Source organism: Phyllobates terribilis, unplaced genomic scaffold, assembly GCF_046119375.1.
Source record: "Phyllobates terribilis strain yellow unplaced genomic scaffold, ASM4611937v1 Scaffold_6__1_contigs__length_29720123, whole genome shotgun sequence".
In the NCBI taxonomy this organism is placed as follows: domain Eukaryota; kingdom Metazoa; phylum Chordata; class Amphibia; order Anura; family Dendrobatidae; genus Phyllobates; species Phyllobates terribilis.
The window spans coordinates 8,949,698-8,967,735 of record NW_027362766.1 but is presented as its reverse complement, the minus strand read 5'-3'; the positions used below and the strand labels follow the sequence as shown (position 1 = coordinate 8,967,735).

At 49.9% G+C, this 18,038-nt stretch overlaps 1 protein-coding gene across 4 annotated transcripts; it reads left to right on the top strand.

Moving 5' to 3' along the window:
* Window positions 1-7,562: 7,562 nt before the first annotated feature.
* POGZ (pogo transposable element derived with ZNF domain) lies at window positions 7,563-17,283 on the top strand. 4 transcript variants are annotated; one of them, XM_073637339.1, is made up of 20 exons: window positions 7,563-7,762; window positions 9,449-9,500; window positions 10,108-10,233; window positions 10,718-10,873; window positions 10,946-11,121; window positions 11,243-11,360; window positions 11,439-11,738; window positions 11,965-12,168; window positions 12,242-12,351; window positions 12,491-12,783; window positions 12,861-13,015; window positions 13,118-13,218; window positions 13,291-13,437; window positions 13,558-13,689; window positions 13,766-13,905; window positions 14,163-14,303; window positions 14,400-14,459; window positions 14,546-14,661; window positions 14,737-14,761; window positions 14,874-17,283. In XM_073637339.1, exons 3-20 carry the CDS (start codon window positions 10,113-10,115, stop codon window positions 16,384-16,386), a joined length of 4,008 nt encoding a protein of 1,335 aa, XP_073493440.1. In that variant the 5' UTR covers window positions 7,563-7,762; window positions 9,449-9,500; window positions 10,108-10,112; the 3' UTR covers window positions 16,387-17,283. The 4 variants fall into 4 exon arrangements, with proteins under 4 accessions (XP_073493440.1, XP_073493441.1, XP_073493439.1 ...); XM_073637340.1 differs by having other exon boundaries at window positions 10,943-11,121; window positions 11,442-11,738; XM_073637338.1 differs by having other exon boundaries at window positions 10,943-11,121; window positions 12,245-12,351.
* The last annotated feature ends 755 nt before the right edge of the window (window positions 17,284-18,038 follow it).

The window sequence follows — 18,038 nt, the reverse complement described above, 5'->3', positions numbered from 1 at the left end:
TTCTGTAAGATCTAGTGGTACAAGGCCTAATTCTGTAAGATCTAGTGGTACAATGCCTAATTCTGTAAGATCTAGTGGCACAAGGCCTAATTCTGCAAGATCTAGTGGTACAGGGCCTAATTCTGCAAGATCTAGTGATACAAGGCCCGATTCTGCAAGATGTGGTGGTACAAGGCCTGATTCTTTAAGATCCAATGGTACAAGGCCTAATTCTGTAAGATCTAGAGGAACAAGGCCTAATTCTGTAAGATCTAGAGGTACAAGGCCTAATTCTGTAGGATCTAGTGGTACAAGGCCTAATTCTATAAGATCTAGTGATACAAGGGCTAATTCTGTAGGATCTAGTGGTACAAGGCCTAATTCTGTAAGATCTAGTGGTACAAGGCCTGATCCTGTAAGATCCAATGGTACAAGGCCTAATTCTGTAAGATCTAGAGGTGCAAGGCCTAATTCTGTAAGATCTAAAGGTACAAGGCCTAATTCTGTAGAATCTAGTGGTACAAGGCCTAATTCTGTAAGATCTAGTGGTACAAGGCCTAATTCTGTAGGATCTAGTGGTACAAGGCCTAATTCTGTAGGATCTAGTGGTACAAGGCCTAATTCTGTAGGATCTAGTGGTACAAGGCCTAATTCTATAAGATCTAGTGGTACAAGGCCTAATTCTGTAAGATCTAGTGGTACAAGGCCTAATTCTGTAAGATCTAGTGGTACAAGGCCTAATTCTGTAAGATCTAGTGGTACAAGGGCTAATTCCGTAAGATCTAGTGATACAAGGGCTAATTCTGTAAGATCTAGTGGTACAAGGCCTAATTCTGTAAGATCCAGTGGTACAATGGCTAATTCTGTAAGATCCATTGGTACAAGGCCTAATTCTGTAAGATCTAGTGGTACAAGGCCTAATTCTGTAAGATCCAATGGTACAAGGCCTAATTCTGTAAGATCTAGAGGTACAAGGCCTAATTCTGTAGGATCTAGTGGTACAAGGCCTAATTCTGTAAGATCTAGTGGTACAAGGCCTGGTACAAGGGCTAATTCCGTAAGATCTAGTGATACAAGGGCTAATTCTGTAAGATCTAGTGGTACAAGGCCTAATTCTATAAGATCCAGTGGTACAAGGCCTAATTCTATAAGATCCAGTGGTACAAGGGCTAATTCTGTAAGATCCAGTGGTATAAGGCCTAATTCTGTAAGATCTAGTGGTACAAGGCCTAATTCTGTAAGATCCAATGGTACAAGGCCTAATTCTGTAAGATTTAGAGGTACAAGGCCTAATTCTGTAGGATCTAGTGGTACAAGGCCTAATTCTGTAAGATCTAGTGGTACAAGGCATGATTCTGTAAGATCCAATGGTACAAGGCCTAATTCTGTAAGATTTAGAGGTACAAGGCCTAATTCTGTAGAATCTAGTGGTACAAGGCCTAATTCTGTAAGATCTAGTGGTACAAGGCCTAATTCTGTAGGATCGAGTGGTACAAGGCCTAATTCTGTAAGATCGAGTGGTACAAGGCCTAATTCTGTAAGAGCGAGTGGTACAAGGCCTAATTCTATTAGATCTAGTGGTACAAGGCCTAATTCTGTAGGATCTAGTGGTACAAGGCCTAATTCTGTAGGATCTAGTGGTACAAGGCCTAATTCTATAAGATCTAGTGGTACAAGGCCAAATTCTATAAGATCCAGTGGTACAAGGGCTAATTCTGTAAGATCCAGTGGTACAGGGCCTAATTCTGTAGGATCTAGTGGTACAAGGCCTAATTCTGTAAGATCTAGTGGTACAAGGCCTAATTCTGTAAGATCTAGTGGTACAAGGCCTAATTCCGTAAGATCTAGTGGTACAAGGCCTAATTCCGTAAGATCTAGTGGTACAAGGCCTAATTCTGTAAGATCTAGTGGTACAAGGCCTAGTTCTATAAGATCCAGTGGTACAAGGCCTAATTCTGTAAGATCTAGTGGTACAAGGCCTAATTCTGTAAGATCTAGTGGTACAAGGCCTAATTCTGTAAGATCTAGTGGTACAAGGCCTAATTCTGTAGGATCTAGTGGTACAAGGCTTAATTCTGTAAGATCGAGTGGTACAAGGCCTAATTCTGTAAGAGCGAGTGGTACAAGGCCTAATTCTATAAGATCTAGTGGTACAAGGCCTAATTCTGTAGGATCTAGTGGTACAAGGCCTAATTCTGTAAGATCGAGTGGTACAAGGCCTAATTCTGTAAGAGCGAGTGGTACAAGGCCTAATTCTGTAAGATCGAGTGGTACAAGGCCTAATTCTGTAAGAGCGAGTGGTACAAGGCCTAATTCTATAAGATCTAGTGGTACAAGGCCTAATTCTGTAGGATCTAGTGGTACAAAGCCTAATTCTGTAGGATATAGTGGTACAAGGCCTAATTCTATAAGATCTAGTGGTACAAGGCCTAATTCTGTAAGATCGAGTGGTACAAGGCCTAATTCTGTAAGAGCGAGTGGTACAAGGCCTAATTCTGTAAGAGCGAGTGGTACAAGGCCTAATATCTGTAAGATCGAGTGGTACAAGGCCTAATTCTGTAAGAGCGAGTGGTACAAGGCCTAATTCTATAAGATCTAGTGGTACAAGGCCTAATTCTGTAGGATCTAGTGGTACAAGGCCTAATTCTGTAGGATATAGTGGTACAAGGCCTAATTCTATAAGATCTAGCGGTACAAGGCCTAATTCTGTAATATCTAGTGGTACAAGGCCTAATTCTACAAGATCTAGTGGTACAAGGCCTAATTCTGCAAGATCTAGTGGTACAAGGCCCTATTCTGCAAGATGTGGTGGTACAAGGCCTAATTCTGTAAGATCCAATGGTACAAGGCCTAATTCTGTAAGATCTAGAGGTACAAGGCCTAATTCTGTAAGATCTAGTGGTACAAGGCCTAATTCTGTAAGATCTAGAGGTACAAGGCCTAATTCTATAAGATCTAGTGGTACACGGCCTAATTCTGTAAGATCTAGTGGTACAAAGCCTAATTCTGTAAGATCTAGTGGTACAAGGCCTAATTCTGTAAGATCTAGTGGTACAAGGCCTAATTCTGTAAGATCTAGTGGTACAAGGCCTAATTCTGTAAGATCTAGTGGTACAATGCCTAATTCTGTAAGATCTAGTGGCACAAGGCCTAATTCTGCAAGATCTAGTGGTACAGGGCCTAATTCTGCAAGATCTAGTGATACAAGGCCCGATTCTGCAAGATGTGGTGGTACAAGGCCTGATTCTTTAAGATCCAATGGTACAAGGCCTAATTCTGTAAGATCTAGAGGAACAAGGCCTAATTCTGTAAGATCTAGAGGTACAAGGCCTAATTCTGTAGGATCTAGTGGTACAAGGCCTAATTCTATAAGATCTAGTGATACAAGGGCTAATTCTGTAGGATCTAGTGGTACAAGGCCTAATTCTGTAAGATCTAGTGGTACAAGGCCTGATCCTGTAAGATCCAATGGTACAAGGCCTAATTCTGTAAGATCTAGAGGTGCAAGGCCTAATTCTGTAAGATCTAAAGGTACAAGGCCTAATTCTGTAGAATCTAGTGGTACAAGGCCTAATTCTGTAAGATCTAGTGGTACAAGGCCTAATTCTGTAGGATCTAGTGGTACAAGGCCTAATTCTGTAGGATCTAGTGGTACAAGGCCTAATTCTGTAGGATCTAGTGGTACAAGGCCTAATTCTATAAGATCTAGTGGTACAAGGCCTAATTCTGTAAGATCTAGTGGTACAAGGCCTAATTCTGTAAGATCTAGTGGTACAAGGCCTAATTCTGTAAGATCTAGTGGTACAAGGGCTAATTCCGTAAGATCTAGTGATACAAGGGCTAATTCTGTAAGATCTAGTGGTACAAGGCCTAATTCTGTAAGATCCAGTGGTACAATGGCTAATTCTGTAAGATCCATTGGTACAAGGCCTAATTCTGTAAGATCTAGTGGTACAAGGCCTAATTCTGTAAGATCCAATGGTACAAGGCCTAATTCTGTAAGATCTAGAGGTACAAGGCCTAATTCTGTAGGATCTAGTGGTACAAGGCCTAATTCTGTAAGATCTAGTGGTACAAGGCCTGGTACAAGGGCTAATTCCGTAAGATCTAGTGATACAAGGGCTAATTCTGTAAGATCTAGTGGTACAAGGCCTAATTCTATAAGATCCAGTGGTACAAGGCCTAATTCTATAAGATCCAGTGGTACAAGGGCTAATTCTGTAAGATCCAGTGGTATAAGGCCTAATTCTGTAAGATCTAGTGGTACAAGGCCTAATTCTGTAAGATCCAATGGTACAAGGCCTAATTCTGTAAGATTTAGAGGTACAAGGCCTAATTCTGTAGGATCTAGTGGTACAAGGCCTAATTCTGTAAGATCTAGTGGTACAAGGCCTGATTCTGTAAGATCCAATGGTACAAGGCCTAATTCTGTAAGATTTAGAGGTACAAGGCCTAATTCTGTAGAATCTAGTGGTACAAGGCCTAATTCTGTAAGATCTAGTGGTACAAGGCCTAATTCTGTAGGATCGAGTGGTACAAGGCCTAATTCTGTAAGATCGAGTGGTACAAGGCCTAATTCTGTAAGAGCGAGTGGTACAAGGCCTAATTCTATTAGATCTAGTGGTACAAGGCCTAATTCTGTAGGATCTAGTGGTACAAGGCCTAATTCTGTAGGATCTAGTGGTACAAGGCCTAATTCTATAAGATCTAGTGGTACAAGGCCTAATTCTGTAAGATCTAGTGGTACAAGGGCTAATTCTGTAAGATCTAGTGATACAAGGGCTAATTCTGTAAGATCTAGTGGTACAAGGCCAAATTCTATAAGATCCAGTGGTACAAGGGCTAATTCTGTAAGATCCAGTGGTACAGGGCCTAATTCTGTAGGATCTAGTGGTACAAGGCCTAATTCTGTAAGAGAGAGTGGTACAAGGCCTAATTCTGTAAGAGAGAGTGGTACAAGGCCTAATTCTATAAGATCTAGTGGTACAAGGCCTAATTCTGTAAGATCTAGTGGTACAAGGCCTAATTCTGTAGGATCTGGTGGTACAAGGCCTAATTCTGTAAGATCGAGTGGTACAAGGGCTAATTCTGTAAGATCCAGTGGTACAAGGCCTAATTCTGTAAGATCTAGTGGTACAAGGCCTAATTCTGTAAGATCTAGTGGTACAAGGCCTAATTCTGTAAGATCCAGTGGTACAAGGCCTATTTCTGTAAGATCTAGTGGTACAAGGCCTAATTCTGTAAGATCTAGTGGCACAAGGCCTAATTCTGCAAGATCTAGTGGTACAAGGCCTTATTCTGCAAGATCTAGTGGTACAAGGCCTAATTCTGCAAGATCTGGTGGTACAAGGCCTAATTCTGCAAGATCTAGTGGTACAAGGCCCGATTCTGCAAGATGTGGTGGTACAAGGCCTGATTCTGTAAGATCCAATGGTACAAGGCCTAATTCTATAAGATCTAGTGATACAAGGCCTAATTCTGCAAGATCTAGTGGTACAAGGCCTAATTCTGCAAGATCTAGTGGTACAAGGCCCGATTCTGCAAGATGTGGTGGTACAAGGCCTAATTCTGTAAGATCCAATGGTACAAGGCCTAATTCTGTAAGATCTAGAGGTACAAGGCCTAATTCTGTAAGATCTAGTGGTACAAGGCCTAATTCTGTAAGATCTAGAGGTACAAGGCCTAATTCTATAAGATCTAGTGGTACACGGCCTAATTCTATAAGATCTAGTGGTACACGGCCTAATTCTGTAAGATCTAGTGGTACAAAGCCTAATTCTGTAAGATCTAGTGGTACAAGGCCTAATTCTGTAAGATCTAGAGGTACAAGGCCTAATTCTGTAAGATCTAGTGGTACAAGGCCTAATTCTGTAAGATCTAGTGGTACAAGGCCTAATTCTGTAGAATCTAGTGGTACAAGGCCTAATTCTATAAGATCTAGTGGTACAAGGCCTAATTCTGTAAGATCTAGTGGTACAAGGCCTAATTCTGTAAGATCTAGTGGTACAAGGGCTAATTCTGTAAGAGCGGCTCCTTGGTAGTATACAGCTCTATGATGGTATTGTATACGGCGGCTCCTTGGTAGTATACGGCTCCTTAGTGGTATAGGGTGGCTCCCTGGTGGTATACGGTGGCTCCTTGATGGTATAGGGTGGCTCCTTGGTGGTATACGGCTCCATGGTGGTATGCGACGGCTCCTTGGTGGGATACGGCACCTCCTTGGTGGGATACGGCACCTCCTTGGTGGGATACGGCTGCTCTTTAGTGGTATATGGCTCCCTGGTGGTATAGGGCAGATCCTTGGTGGTATAGGGCGGCTCCTTGGTGGGATACGGCACCTCCTTGGTGGGATACTGCGGTTCCTTGGTGGGATACAGCTGCTCCTTAGTGGTATATGGCTCCCTGGTGGTATAGGGCAGATCCTTGGTGGTATAAGCGGCTCCTTGGTGGTATAAGGCAGATCCTTGGTGGTATACGGCGGCTCCCTGGTTGTAGCCGGCGGCTCCTTGGTGGTATACGGCAGATCCTTGGTGGTATATGGCGGATCTTTGGTGGTATACGGCGGATCCTTGGTGGTATACGGCGGCTCCTTGGTGGTATACGGCGGCTCCTTGGTGGTATACGGCGGCTCCTTGGTGGTATACGGCGGATCCTTGGTGGTATACGGCAGATCCTTGGTGGTATACGGCAGATCCTTGGTGGTATACGGCGGCTCCTTGGTGGTATACGGCTCCATGGTGGTATGCGACAGCTCCTTGGTGGTATACGGCAGATCCTTGGTGGTATACGGCAGATCCTTGGTGGTATACGGCGGCTCCTTGGTGGTATACGGCGGCTCCTTGGTGGTATACGGCGGCTCCTTGGTGGTATACGGCAGATCCTTGGTGGTATACGGCAGATCCTTGGTGGTATACGGCGGCTCCTTGGTGGTATACGGCTCCATGGTGGTATGCGACAGCTCCTTGGTGGTATACGGCAGATCCTTGGTGGTATACGGCAGATCCTTGTTGGTATACGGCGGCTCCTTGTTGGTATACGGCAGATCCTTGGTGGTATACGGCTCTCCTCTCTGCAGTCACGTTTCTGCAGTGTCGGTGTTCTCACCTCTTACACTGTGGGTGTACTAACATGAACATAGTGACGCCCGGCTCGCCTCAGCGTCACACCGGCCGGTCACCCGGCGACCATTTTGTACTGTATTTCACCCATCAGCAGCACTAATGATGAGCCGTGGCGGCCATCTCAGGTGTTTACACAGCAACAAGATGGCCGCCCTGCCTCATGACAGGCTGCTGGGAGCTACACCACATACAATGATAAGTCCAGCATTGAGCACTCGGTTGGTCTCCTCACATTTGGGCCCACCCAGTACTAGTCCTGGCAGCTGGGCCCCTGCTTATTAGTGGAGGGCCTGGCTGCCTCCTCTCAGGTCTCACATTTGGGCTGTGGTAGCAGATTTGGCGGTTCAGCAGAGGGGGTATTATATTCCAGGCCCCTCCCTCTTTAGGGGGAGGAACACATCCGGCGCAGGCGCAGTACGAAATATGCTGCGAGGGCGGGCCAATGGGCCGTGACGTCAATGCCCGCTCCAGGCTCTCCACCACTCACCAAACGTTGAGGAAATGACGCCAGGATATCCATCCGCTGTGGATAACGCCGTGTTCCTCCGCTCGCCCCTCTTTGTACGCAGTGCGCTTGGTGGCGAGTGTGAGGCGGCGGAGGGAGCCCGGGCCGTTACTGGGTCTACGACCGAGGAAAGGAATCCCGGGCGAGGAGGAGGAGGAGGTGAGATGCGGCAGCAGGTGCGGCGCGGCCGGCCAGGCACAATGTGGGCTAATGGCTTCTAGACGAATCAGGCCGAGGTGTAGCCCTCCGCTGGCGCCGCCATGTTTCTCCTGGGGACTATTTTGCAGGGAGGAGCGTGTTTTGGTGGCCGGTACAGGAGGTGAATGAGGGCCCCTATAGGAAACGCAGCCTCCTGTAGGGACCTGTGCAGCAGAGGCATGGACAGCAGCTACCAGCTGGGGGGAGGGAGCAGAGGGAACAATAGAGTAAGACCCCCACAGTCTGAGGGTCCTGTTTGTGGAGCTGGGGACCAGGTGACCGGATGCTCACACTTCCCAGGGCCACGTGACCTTACGATCGCACTGCCCAGAGCCACGTGACCTGACGCGCGGTTTGGGGTGGTGGCATGTGACGTGACACTCGCGGGGGTGGTGGCATGTGACGTGACACGCTGGGGGGAGAGGGGGTGGTGGGCGGGGGGTTCCGCGTGACCTGACACGCTGGGGGTGTGGTCGACGTGATGCGTGTGGTGGGCAGGGGGTGTGGTCGACGTGATTTGTGTGGTGGGCGGGGGGTTCCGTGTGACCTGACACGCTGGGGGTGTGGTCGACGTGATGCGTGTGGTGGGCAGGGGGTGTGGTCGACGTGATGCGTGTGGTGGGCGGGGGGTTCCGCGTGACCTGACACGCTGGGGGTGTGGTCGACGTGATGCGTGTGGTGGGCGGGGGGGTCCGCGTGACCTGAGGGGAGGGTCCCCTGTGCTCGTTTCTCTGATGATGGCTTCACACCTTTTCGGCTTCTCTCCAGCATCGTCATCATGTTGTTGCCTCATCAGGACCTCATGTGTTGAGTTATCGGTCATATGTTTGCCACAATCTGGTGTGTTTTAAAGCGGCCATGTTTGTCCACAGCTTCATACAGGGCTGACACTATTCCACAACTGTACTAAGCCAGAATATGGCAAGAAGCGATCAAGTCAGAGAAGCCACAGTCCATGTAAGACATGATGGTCAGTCATCCAGAACGTTGCTAGAACCTTGAAGGTGTCCTCAAGTGCAGTCGTCAAAACCATCCATTGTATGATGTAATTGGCTCTCATGAGGGCCATCCCAGGAAAGGAAGACTGAGATTTACCTCTGCTGCAGAGGATAAGTTCATCAGCGTTACCGGCCTGAAAAACCACAAAGTGACAGCCCCTCAGATAACTGCCCTCATAAATGATGCGCAGACACATCTTAACATCATCTGTCCAGAGGAGACTGCGTGAAGCTTTCTTTATGGTCAAATTGCTGTGTTCTGCAGAGACCGCCAGCCCGTCTGCTCTGCACTAAGTGCGACCATCATTTGTGTTGTAACAGGACAGTGACTCAGAACATCTCCAGGTGATGTAAGGGCGACCGAGAAGGAGAGGAATGGAGGCTGCTTCAGATGACATGGCCTCCACAATCTCTGACCTCAACCCTATGGTAGGGTGAAGCCACAGCTGCCCACAAGCGCTCTGCACTTCTTGGAAATCCTTCATGACTGTTGGAAGCCTCCATGTGACGACCTGATGAAGCTGCTGAGAAGCCGAGGGGGTGTAACGGCGTCATCAGAGTTATAGGGGGGCACATGAGTAATCTGAGATGTAACCCGTCCTGCACCGGTTGTATAACTGGGTTATTGATATATTTTTCTCTTTAGGTTTTGCGTAAACTTCAGAGATCTTCAGGGAACTCCGAGACCGGTGATTAGAGGTAACGTAGAAGGGAGTGAGGGTCACGGGTGCAGGACCCCAGAAGGAGGCTGAAAATGATAATCTGTCCCACATTTCTAGACTTGGAAGCCAGATATTTGTATCTGTACAGTGCTCAGCATAAATGAGTACACCCCAACCGATTTGTCAGAAAGCCTTTCGTTTCCGTTCAGAATGAACATATGCTGTGGACACCGTACTCCATTGATTGCAAACAAGATTAATTATTTTGCAGCCAACAAGTAATTTTCCTGACAAATGAGTACACCCCAAATGAAAGTCTTAGGAGCAAGGATAAAGTTTAGATGATATAATTCTATTTGACAAGAATTCATCCCCAGGTTGTTCATGACTCCAACATCCATCACACAGGTGACATTTCTCTTCCCTGTGGTGCCATTGCTGACTTCATGAGATGGGGTGGGGTGTCTTTAAGTATCGCCCTCCTATAGTCATCTGTGTAATGAAGAATTGCACTTACCTGTGGTTGGGTTCTTGTTCATTAGAATTTTATAGTCTGAACTTTACATATCCTTTACTGTATACTGGGACCTGTAGTTCTTTTTCTCTGCAGCGCCCTGTCATTGCTAATATCTGGCATCTTCCAGGAACCATGGACACGGATCTGTTCATGGAGTGTGAGGAGGAGGAGCTGGAGCCGTGGCAGAAGATCAGCGACGTGATCGAGGACTCAGTGGTGGAGGACTACAGCTACCTGGATAAAGCCAACACCGGTAATGCAGGAATGGGCGCACGCACCAGAATCTGCTCTCACCAAACCTTTCACATATGGTGAGCTTATATCGGTGGCTGTCCAGGAGCCGAGACCCCCAGTGATCGCTAAAATAAAGGGACAGAAGTGCTCAACTGGACAACGCGATGGGCTCAGTAGGCGTCTGGTAAAATGAACGGACAGAGACCCTTGTCTCAGCTGCCAGACCCTCATAGGACAAAACATTTCACATGCCTTCCTGACTGATGCTGATCCGGGCACATGTTGCCTCGTAGAGATGGGGCATAAGTTGTGGTAAATGAAGGGGGCACCGACGGGTAGAGACTGTAGCTACAGCCCAGCGCTGGCCTCCATGGAGCATCTGAGAATGGATGCTGTCCGCTCATTACCAAGTCCAGGGGCCTCCAAGTGATCATCAGTAAATATGTCACATAGAGGGAAGCAGGATTTCGGTGTGCCGTCTGACCAGTGCTTTCTTCTCGTAGTGTCCATCAACCTTCAGCCAGCCACCGTGTCCCTGCCTGTGGTGCATCAGACGCTGGGCAGTCACTACACAACCGCCACCACCATGACCAACACCATCAGCCAGAACACTGACCCCACAAAGAAAACCGTAGTCACGCTGATCACAAATAACAGCGGTAAGTAGCGGTACACACCGGCGGCATCGCTGCCTTGTAATAGTCACCATGAAATCTGTCTTCCTGCAGTAGGCACCGCACCCATCGTACAGCAGAGCCCTCAGCCGCTCATACTGACCCAGAACGCAGCTCCGGGCCTGGGCACGATGGTTACTCAGCCTGTGCTCCGTCCTATGCAAGTGATGCAGAACGCCAACCATGCCACCAACAACTCCATGGCAGCTCAGCCCATCTTCATAACGGCACAGGTAGGAGCAGCTAGCGAGCTGGCACAGTGAGACGTGTTCCCACCGTGCACCTGTATAAAGGAATTACCTACTGAGGGGACGACAATCCTCCATGTCAAAATGACTGTACTCCTTATTGTAGGGCTTTCCTGTCCGAAACGTCAGGCCGGTCCAAAACACGGTGAACGCCATGAATCAGGTGGGCATCGTGCTGAATGTCCAGCAAGGCCAAACGGTCCGGCCAATCACCATCGTGCCGGGTAAGTCAGATCTTTGCTAAGTCTCCAGTATCAGCTGTCGGTCGCCCAGCGTGTCCTGAGTTTTCTCTTCCTCTCCAGCAGCGGGCACACAGTTCATGAAGCCAGCAGTAGGCGTTCCACAAGTGTTTTCTCAGGTGACACAGGTCCGGCCGGCGACCACTGTACCCGTGCGTCCTACCACAAACACCTTCACCACAGTCATCCCTGCCACCCTGACCATACGCAGCACGGTGCCACAGTCGCAGAACCAGGTGAACAAACCCATCTCCAGCACCTCCACCACGACTGCGCCCAGCCAGCAGCCTCTCCGACAAATCACCGTGCAGCAGCCGACACAGGCGCTGGCCATCTCCCAGAACAATCCCAACTCCAAGCTGGGTGAGTATTTCGCACCACCACTAGGCGAAGGAGGTGCGTTCTTGTGACATTGCAGCCGGGGCTGTAAATCTCCGCTCTCCTTCATGTCCTAAAGGTCATGGCTGATGGGAGAGCAAACCTCTGATGCTGGCGTCCCACCTCCCATGGCCGCAGGCTGATGCTGGCGTCCCCCCTTCATGACCGCCGGCTGCTGGCTAACGCTGTGCTCTGTCTTTTTGCCTTGCAGTGAATATTTCAAGCCTGGTGACAGTGAAGAGGCCTGGAGAAACCACGGATGTGGTGAAGTTTGTGAATGCAGTGAGCGGTAGCCAGACCACCACCCAGAACTCTACCCAGCTCATTCTCTCCAGTACCATTGGAAACAATGGCACAAGCCCGAATGTGGGCACCTTACAGAGGGGCGTTCAGCTGGAGTCTCTTGGACTGAAAGGTATCAGTTTGTCCTGGGTCGTACAGTAGGGTTTGTGTCTGTACTTAATAACATCTACCCGTACACCCTCCAGCAGCTGCACCCGCCGGAGCCCAGATGGAGAACACCGACCCTTCCAGGAAGTACTGCCCGAGGTGTCAGACGCCATTTCGGGTTTTAGAAGCTCTTCGGGGCCACATGTGTGTAAGTGTCAGGTTCTCCTGAATTCATGGTAAATGCTCATACCTTCCTATGAAATCACCATGTGATAGTAGTGTGGATCGCGGTGATCGTGGTCATGGGATAAGTCACCCATTGTGTCCCTCTCTGTCTCTTGATATAGTACTGCTGTCCTGACCTTGTGGACTTCTCCAAAAAAGGAAAGTCTGACTCCGAGCTGCCCGCCCAGCCCAGCCCAGAGAAGTCTGCCAGTGCATCCAGCGGCACAGTGCCCCCAGCCGTCAAGCCCCAGGAGACCCCAGCAGATGACGCCTCGCAGGGCAAGCTCATCATGCTGGTAGACGACTTCTATTATGGCCGAGATGTTGGTCAAACCTACCAGATGCAAGGGCTTCCTAAAGTGGCCACCACCTTCCGCTGCATGCACTGCTCCAAGAGGCTGAAGAATAATATCAGGTGGGCACAGTAGTAACGCTGCGACCGACCGTGTGACACCGCTACTCGTAGTGCTGAAAGTTTCTGGTTTCTTCCAGGTTCATGAATCACATGAGGCACCACGTGGAGCTGGACCAACAGAATGGCGAGGTGGACGGGCACACCACGTGCCAGCACTGCTATCGACAGTTCTCCACCCCATTCCAGTTACAGTGTCACCTGGAAAACGTGCACAGCTCCTACGAGTCCACTAGTGAGTAACGGGCACTATGCCCAGTTATAGCCTTACCCATTGCATTAGTCTGTATGGAGGCAGTAGTGTGTGCCACACTGGTATTTCCCTCCTTGTTTGCAGCAAAGTGTAAGATTTGTGAGTGGGCATTTGACAGCGAACCGCTATTCCTGCAACATATGAAAGACACCCACAAGCCTGGGGAGATGCCGTACGTGTGCCAGGTAAGGGTCATGGCGGCGTGTGCTCACCCCCAGATGCCCGGCTTCTCCGTGTGACCGCTTCTTCTCTTCCAGGTTTGTTCTTACCGCTCCTCAATCTACGCAGAGGTGGACACTCATTTCCGGCTGAATCACGAGGACACGCGCCACTTGCTCTGTGTCTATTGTATGAAGGTATTTAAAAATGGCAACGCCTTCCAGCAGCACTTCATGCGGCACCAGGTAAGGCGGTGGTTCTACGCTGCGCCGCATGCCTGCTCTGTCCAACGCTGGGTGGGTCTTACAATGTGAACTTTTACTTTTTTGTGTGATGGTCTCGTCACTCCACCTTCGGACAAGAAGAAGAGCGTCTACCATTGCAATAAATGCAGGCTACAGTTTCTTTTTGCAAAAGACAAGATCGAACACAAGTTACAGCACCACAAAACCTTCCGCAAACCTCGTCAGCTGGAGGGTCTGAAGCCGGGCACAAAGGTGAGATCCGCTGTGCCTTTAACGAGTAATGCCCGAGTAACAGTCAGCTGGTAAAGTGTAAATGCTCTGCCCACAGGTAACCATCCGAGCCTCGCGAGCACCTTCACGGGCGCTTCCATTGTCCTCGGATACCCCCACACTGCCTCTTCCAGACATGACGCCCAGCACGCTCGTTCCACCAGCTGAACCAGTGGAAGCTGAAGACTACACACAACGGTCAGTCACGAGGCGCCCACAGGCCCTGAGTGGGAACCTCACGTTTTACTATTTCCCCGCACTGTTCAGGGTTATATTCTAAATGATAATCCATGGGGGAATGACAAGGTGGCGCCTGTAATGTGCTTCACGAGCCGTGTGTGGCCGGGGGTCCGTGCCCTGTGCGTGCGTCCAGGGGTCCCGGCACCATTGCTGGCAGCTCATTACTGACATGCCACAAGATGGCTAACGCTTTGCTCACTTGACGTTGGTTTCAGGGTCACCATAGGAAAGCAGTCGTGCCTGGAGTGCCGCTTCAACATCTCTGATTTCCACAATCACTTCCCCACTTACGTGCACTGTTCTCTCTGCCGCTACGGCACCTGCTGCTCCCGCGCCTACGCCAATCACATGATCAAGTGAGTGGATGACACTGGTACAAGGTGACGCATTGTACATGTATTGTCCTGTTGTTGCTGTCAGTCGTTTGCAATAACCTGACTGTAATTCTTCAGTAACCACGTCCCACGGAAGAGTCCAAAGTACCAGTCGCTATTCAAGAGCTGCTTGCCCAGGTAAGCGGCGTGCCGTCGGGGGCTGAGGGTCGTGCCGTCGGGGGCTGTCTGGCTCAGTGATGGCTGACTCTAACTCTCCTCTGCAGTGATGAGATGGTGCTAACCTGCTCCTCCTGCCCCTTTGTCACGAGGATTGGCGACGCCATGGCGAAACATCTGGCTTTCAACCCAACTCACTGCCATGCTTCTGTAGTGTGCACAAGTAAGTGTCAGCCGCCTCCAGCGCCTGGAGATGATATGTTCTCACTGTTGTAACCTCGCTGCTTTATTTCCGCAGGTTCTACCTCTCCAGACCTTTCATGGTAAGTAGATTTACTTTTCCCTCTGACTAGTGTCGCAGTATGTCGTCTAGTGACCCATGTCGCTCGTGTCGGACCTCTCCTTATTCACCCGGCTTTATTTTCCCCAATGCAGGGTCTTGGGTCCTCGAGAGGAGTTAAATGACAGGAGCAGTCCACAGTTTATGGAGGAAAGTGAGGGAAAGGATGACCCGGAATGGAAAGTATCGCCTGTGTCCGACACCCCCAGCCCCGATGAGAAGGAGCAGAGAATAGACGTGGATGAGCTGGAGGATGGTGAGGTGGAGGAGGGGGAGGTGGAGGATGATGAGGCTGGCGCAGGCGAGGAGAGTCAGCTCAGTGTGAAGAAGCTTCGCGTGGTGCTGTTCGCCTTGTGCTGCGGCATACAACAGGCGGCCGACCACTTCTACAACTCTCCAAGACACATCAGCCGCTGGCTGCAGAGGTTCCAGGCTGAGATCGAGGACAACCTGGCTGAGGGCAAATATCTGGGCAACGAGGCGGAGGAGAAGCTGGCGGAGTGGGTACTAACCCAGAGAGAGCAGCAACAGCCCGTCAATGAAGAGACCCTCTTCCAGAAGGCCACCAAAATTGGCCGTTCCCTGGAAGGAGGTTTCAAGATCTCCTACGAATGGGCGGTGAGGTTCATGCTGCGGCATAATCTAGGCACACACGATAAAGTCGCAGTGGCCAACCGGCTGCCCAACGAGATGGAAGACAACGCCCAAACATTCATTGGGTTTGTGCAGCGGCAGATACTCAGCCAAGATCTCCAGCTCTCTATGATTGCGGCAGTTGATGAAATTTCACTCTTCCTTGACCTGGACCTCCTACATAGCGAGCGGAAAGAGTCTGCGCTGCAGACGGTGGGCATCGGGGAGCCATGGTGTGACATCCTGCTGACCATCTTGGCTGATGGAAGCCTCTTGCCGACACTGGTGTGTTGTCGCGGCAGCTTCAAGAGCGCAACACATGTCCCCGAGTGTGTCAGGCTAGAAACTAGAGAAGACGGATTTAGTGACGATGAAGTCATGGAGCTGTGGTCGTCCATTGTGTGGCAGAAACACGTGGATGGACCAAATAACAAAGGCATGGCGGTATTGGACTGTTACCGATCACACCTGTCAGACGAGGTCCTGGCACTGCTCAGCTCCACCTGCACGCTGCCAGCCATCGTCCCTGCCGGCTGCAGTGCGAAGATACAACCTCTGTACGTGTGTATCCGGAGAGCAGTCACCAACCTCCTGCACAAGAAATGGCGAGAGCAGGCCCGAGGCATGGCGGAGGAAAGCTGTAGCTCTGAAGTGCTGCTTCAGCTGGTGGTCCGCTGGCTGACGGAGGTCCTAGATGTAATAAGTGTGCACCCAGAACTGGTCCAGCAATCCTTCCTGGTGGCCAGTGTCCTGCCGGGAACCGACGGCACTGCCAACACCAGCAAGCGCAATGCCGAGATGCAAGAAGAGCTGATCGACCTGCTGGAAGGACAGCTGCAACTCAACCACGAGGAGCAGGACGAGGACAGTGACAGCCCCACCGAGGAGTACGCCGACCTCGAGGTCCTGCACCAGCTCTTCGAGGGCGACAGCGACCCCGAATCCTTCTATGGCTTCGATGACACTGATCTATAGACCATAAGACTGATGCCAAGTTCCCCCTTGTTAACCATTCCACCACCTGGTAATATTCAGGACTTCATGCCATTTGGGCTATCATGATCACTTTCTCAAGGGTAGGGTGGACCCCTTAGTCTTCTTGGTCTAGAGATGCTACCTCTCCTGTAGATGAAGACCCCCAGGACTTGTAGCGGTGGGGACCAGGCACTTCCCTTCCTGTAGTTTGTTTTTCCATTGATGATGAGTTTTAGATCCTCACCGGTACAGTATATATAATAGACCCTCTAAAGACTGAGCAGGTTCCACAAGACGCTGGTCTCCTTCATTATGACCTCAGGAGCAGCGCTCCTTCGCGTGCGTTTAGTTATTTCGTTTTTTAGTTGTTTTTTTTACTTTTTTGGCTCCCCTGGTTCTGGCCCAGTCACCAGCGGGCGGTCGAGCGAGCGTGTACATTACGGGATCCATAGCTTGTATATAGTGAGATGCAGAATTCAGGTGGCACCAGGCGATTCTGTGTTTTATTAGGTGAAGATGTGAATTTCTTTTATATAATATATATATATATATAAAGTGTTCTGTTTATTACACCCTGCTGGTACCAAGCGAAATAAAGCATTTTATGTGAGCGTGCCCTGTACAGAGCCTCCGTCTACCCCCCAACGTGTCGCCACACTGACTGCTGTTTTGTATTGTCGATACCTGCGCCCCTATAATGTACGGGACCCTGCGTTGCCTGCCCCCACACTACAGAGGTGGCCGGGGTGAGGTGCCGTCACAGCGGGGTCACCCTAACAAGAAGAGAAACACTAGTGGATGATAGGCTTAGACCTCCACGAGAACGAGCACGGCGGGGACCCAGGTTTTAATGTTTTTTTTTTTTTTTTCTTTCTAATAAAATGATATAAACTTTTATCTCTCGTCTGTGGTGACTTGGTTGTGTCAGCCCCTCAAGGAATCGGGTATGGAAGGAAATCCTGCCCACCCAGTTATGACTTGGGATCGGTTCACTTCATTGTAGGCAAACAGTATAGTGAGTGGCTTTGTCAGGGGCTCTGAGCGAAACACATCGACAGCCACCTACAGAAACCTAATGATCACTAATCCAGAGCTACCCACCAGGTCACTTATGCCGGGGTGAGGAACCTTCTTTATGCCAAGGGCCATTTGGATATTTATACCATCCTTCAGGGGCCGTGCAAATTGTGTGCCAACGCCGCCAGCAAAGTACGTCCTGGCACTGATGCTAGGGGGTAATCAGTCATTGCACACGCATGCAGTAGTGACCACAAGAAGAGACTAAAAGGCCGGTAACCATCAAAGCACAGCTGCCAGCCCGAGCACTGTGGTCTGTGTGTGGCCTCCATACACTACACCGCAGGGGGGACACGGCCTCCATACACTACACCGCAGGGGGGACGCTGCCTCCATACTCTACACCGCAGGGGGGACGCTGCCTCCATACACTACACCCAGGGGGGACGCTGCCTCCATACACTACATCGTAGGTGGGGACGCTGCCTCCATACACTACACCGCAGGGGGGACACGGCCTCCATACACTACACCGCAGGGGGGACGCTGCCTCCATACACTACACCGCAGGGGGGACGCTGCCTCCATACACTACACCGCAGGGGGGACGCTGCCTCTATACACTACACCGCAGG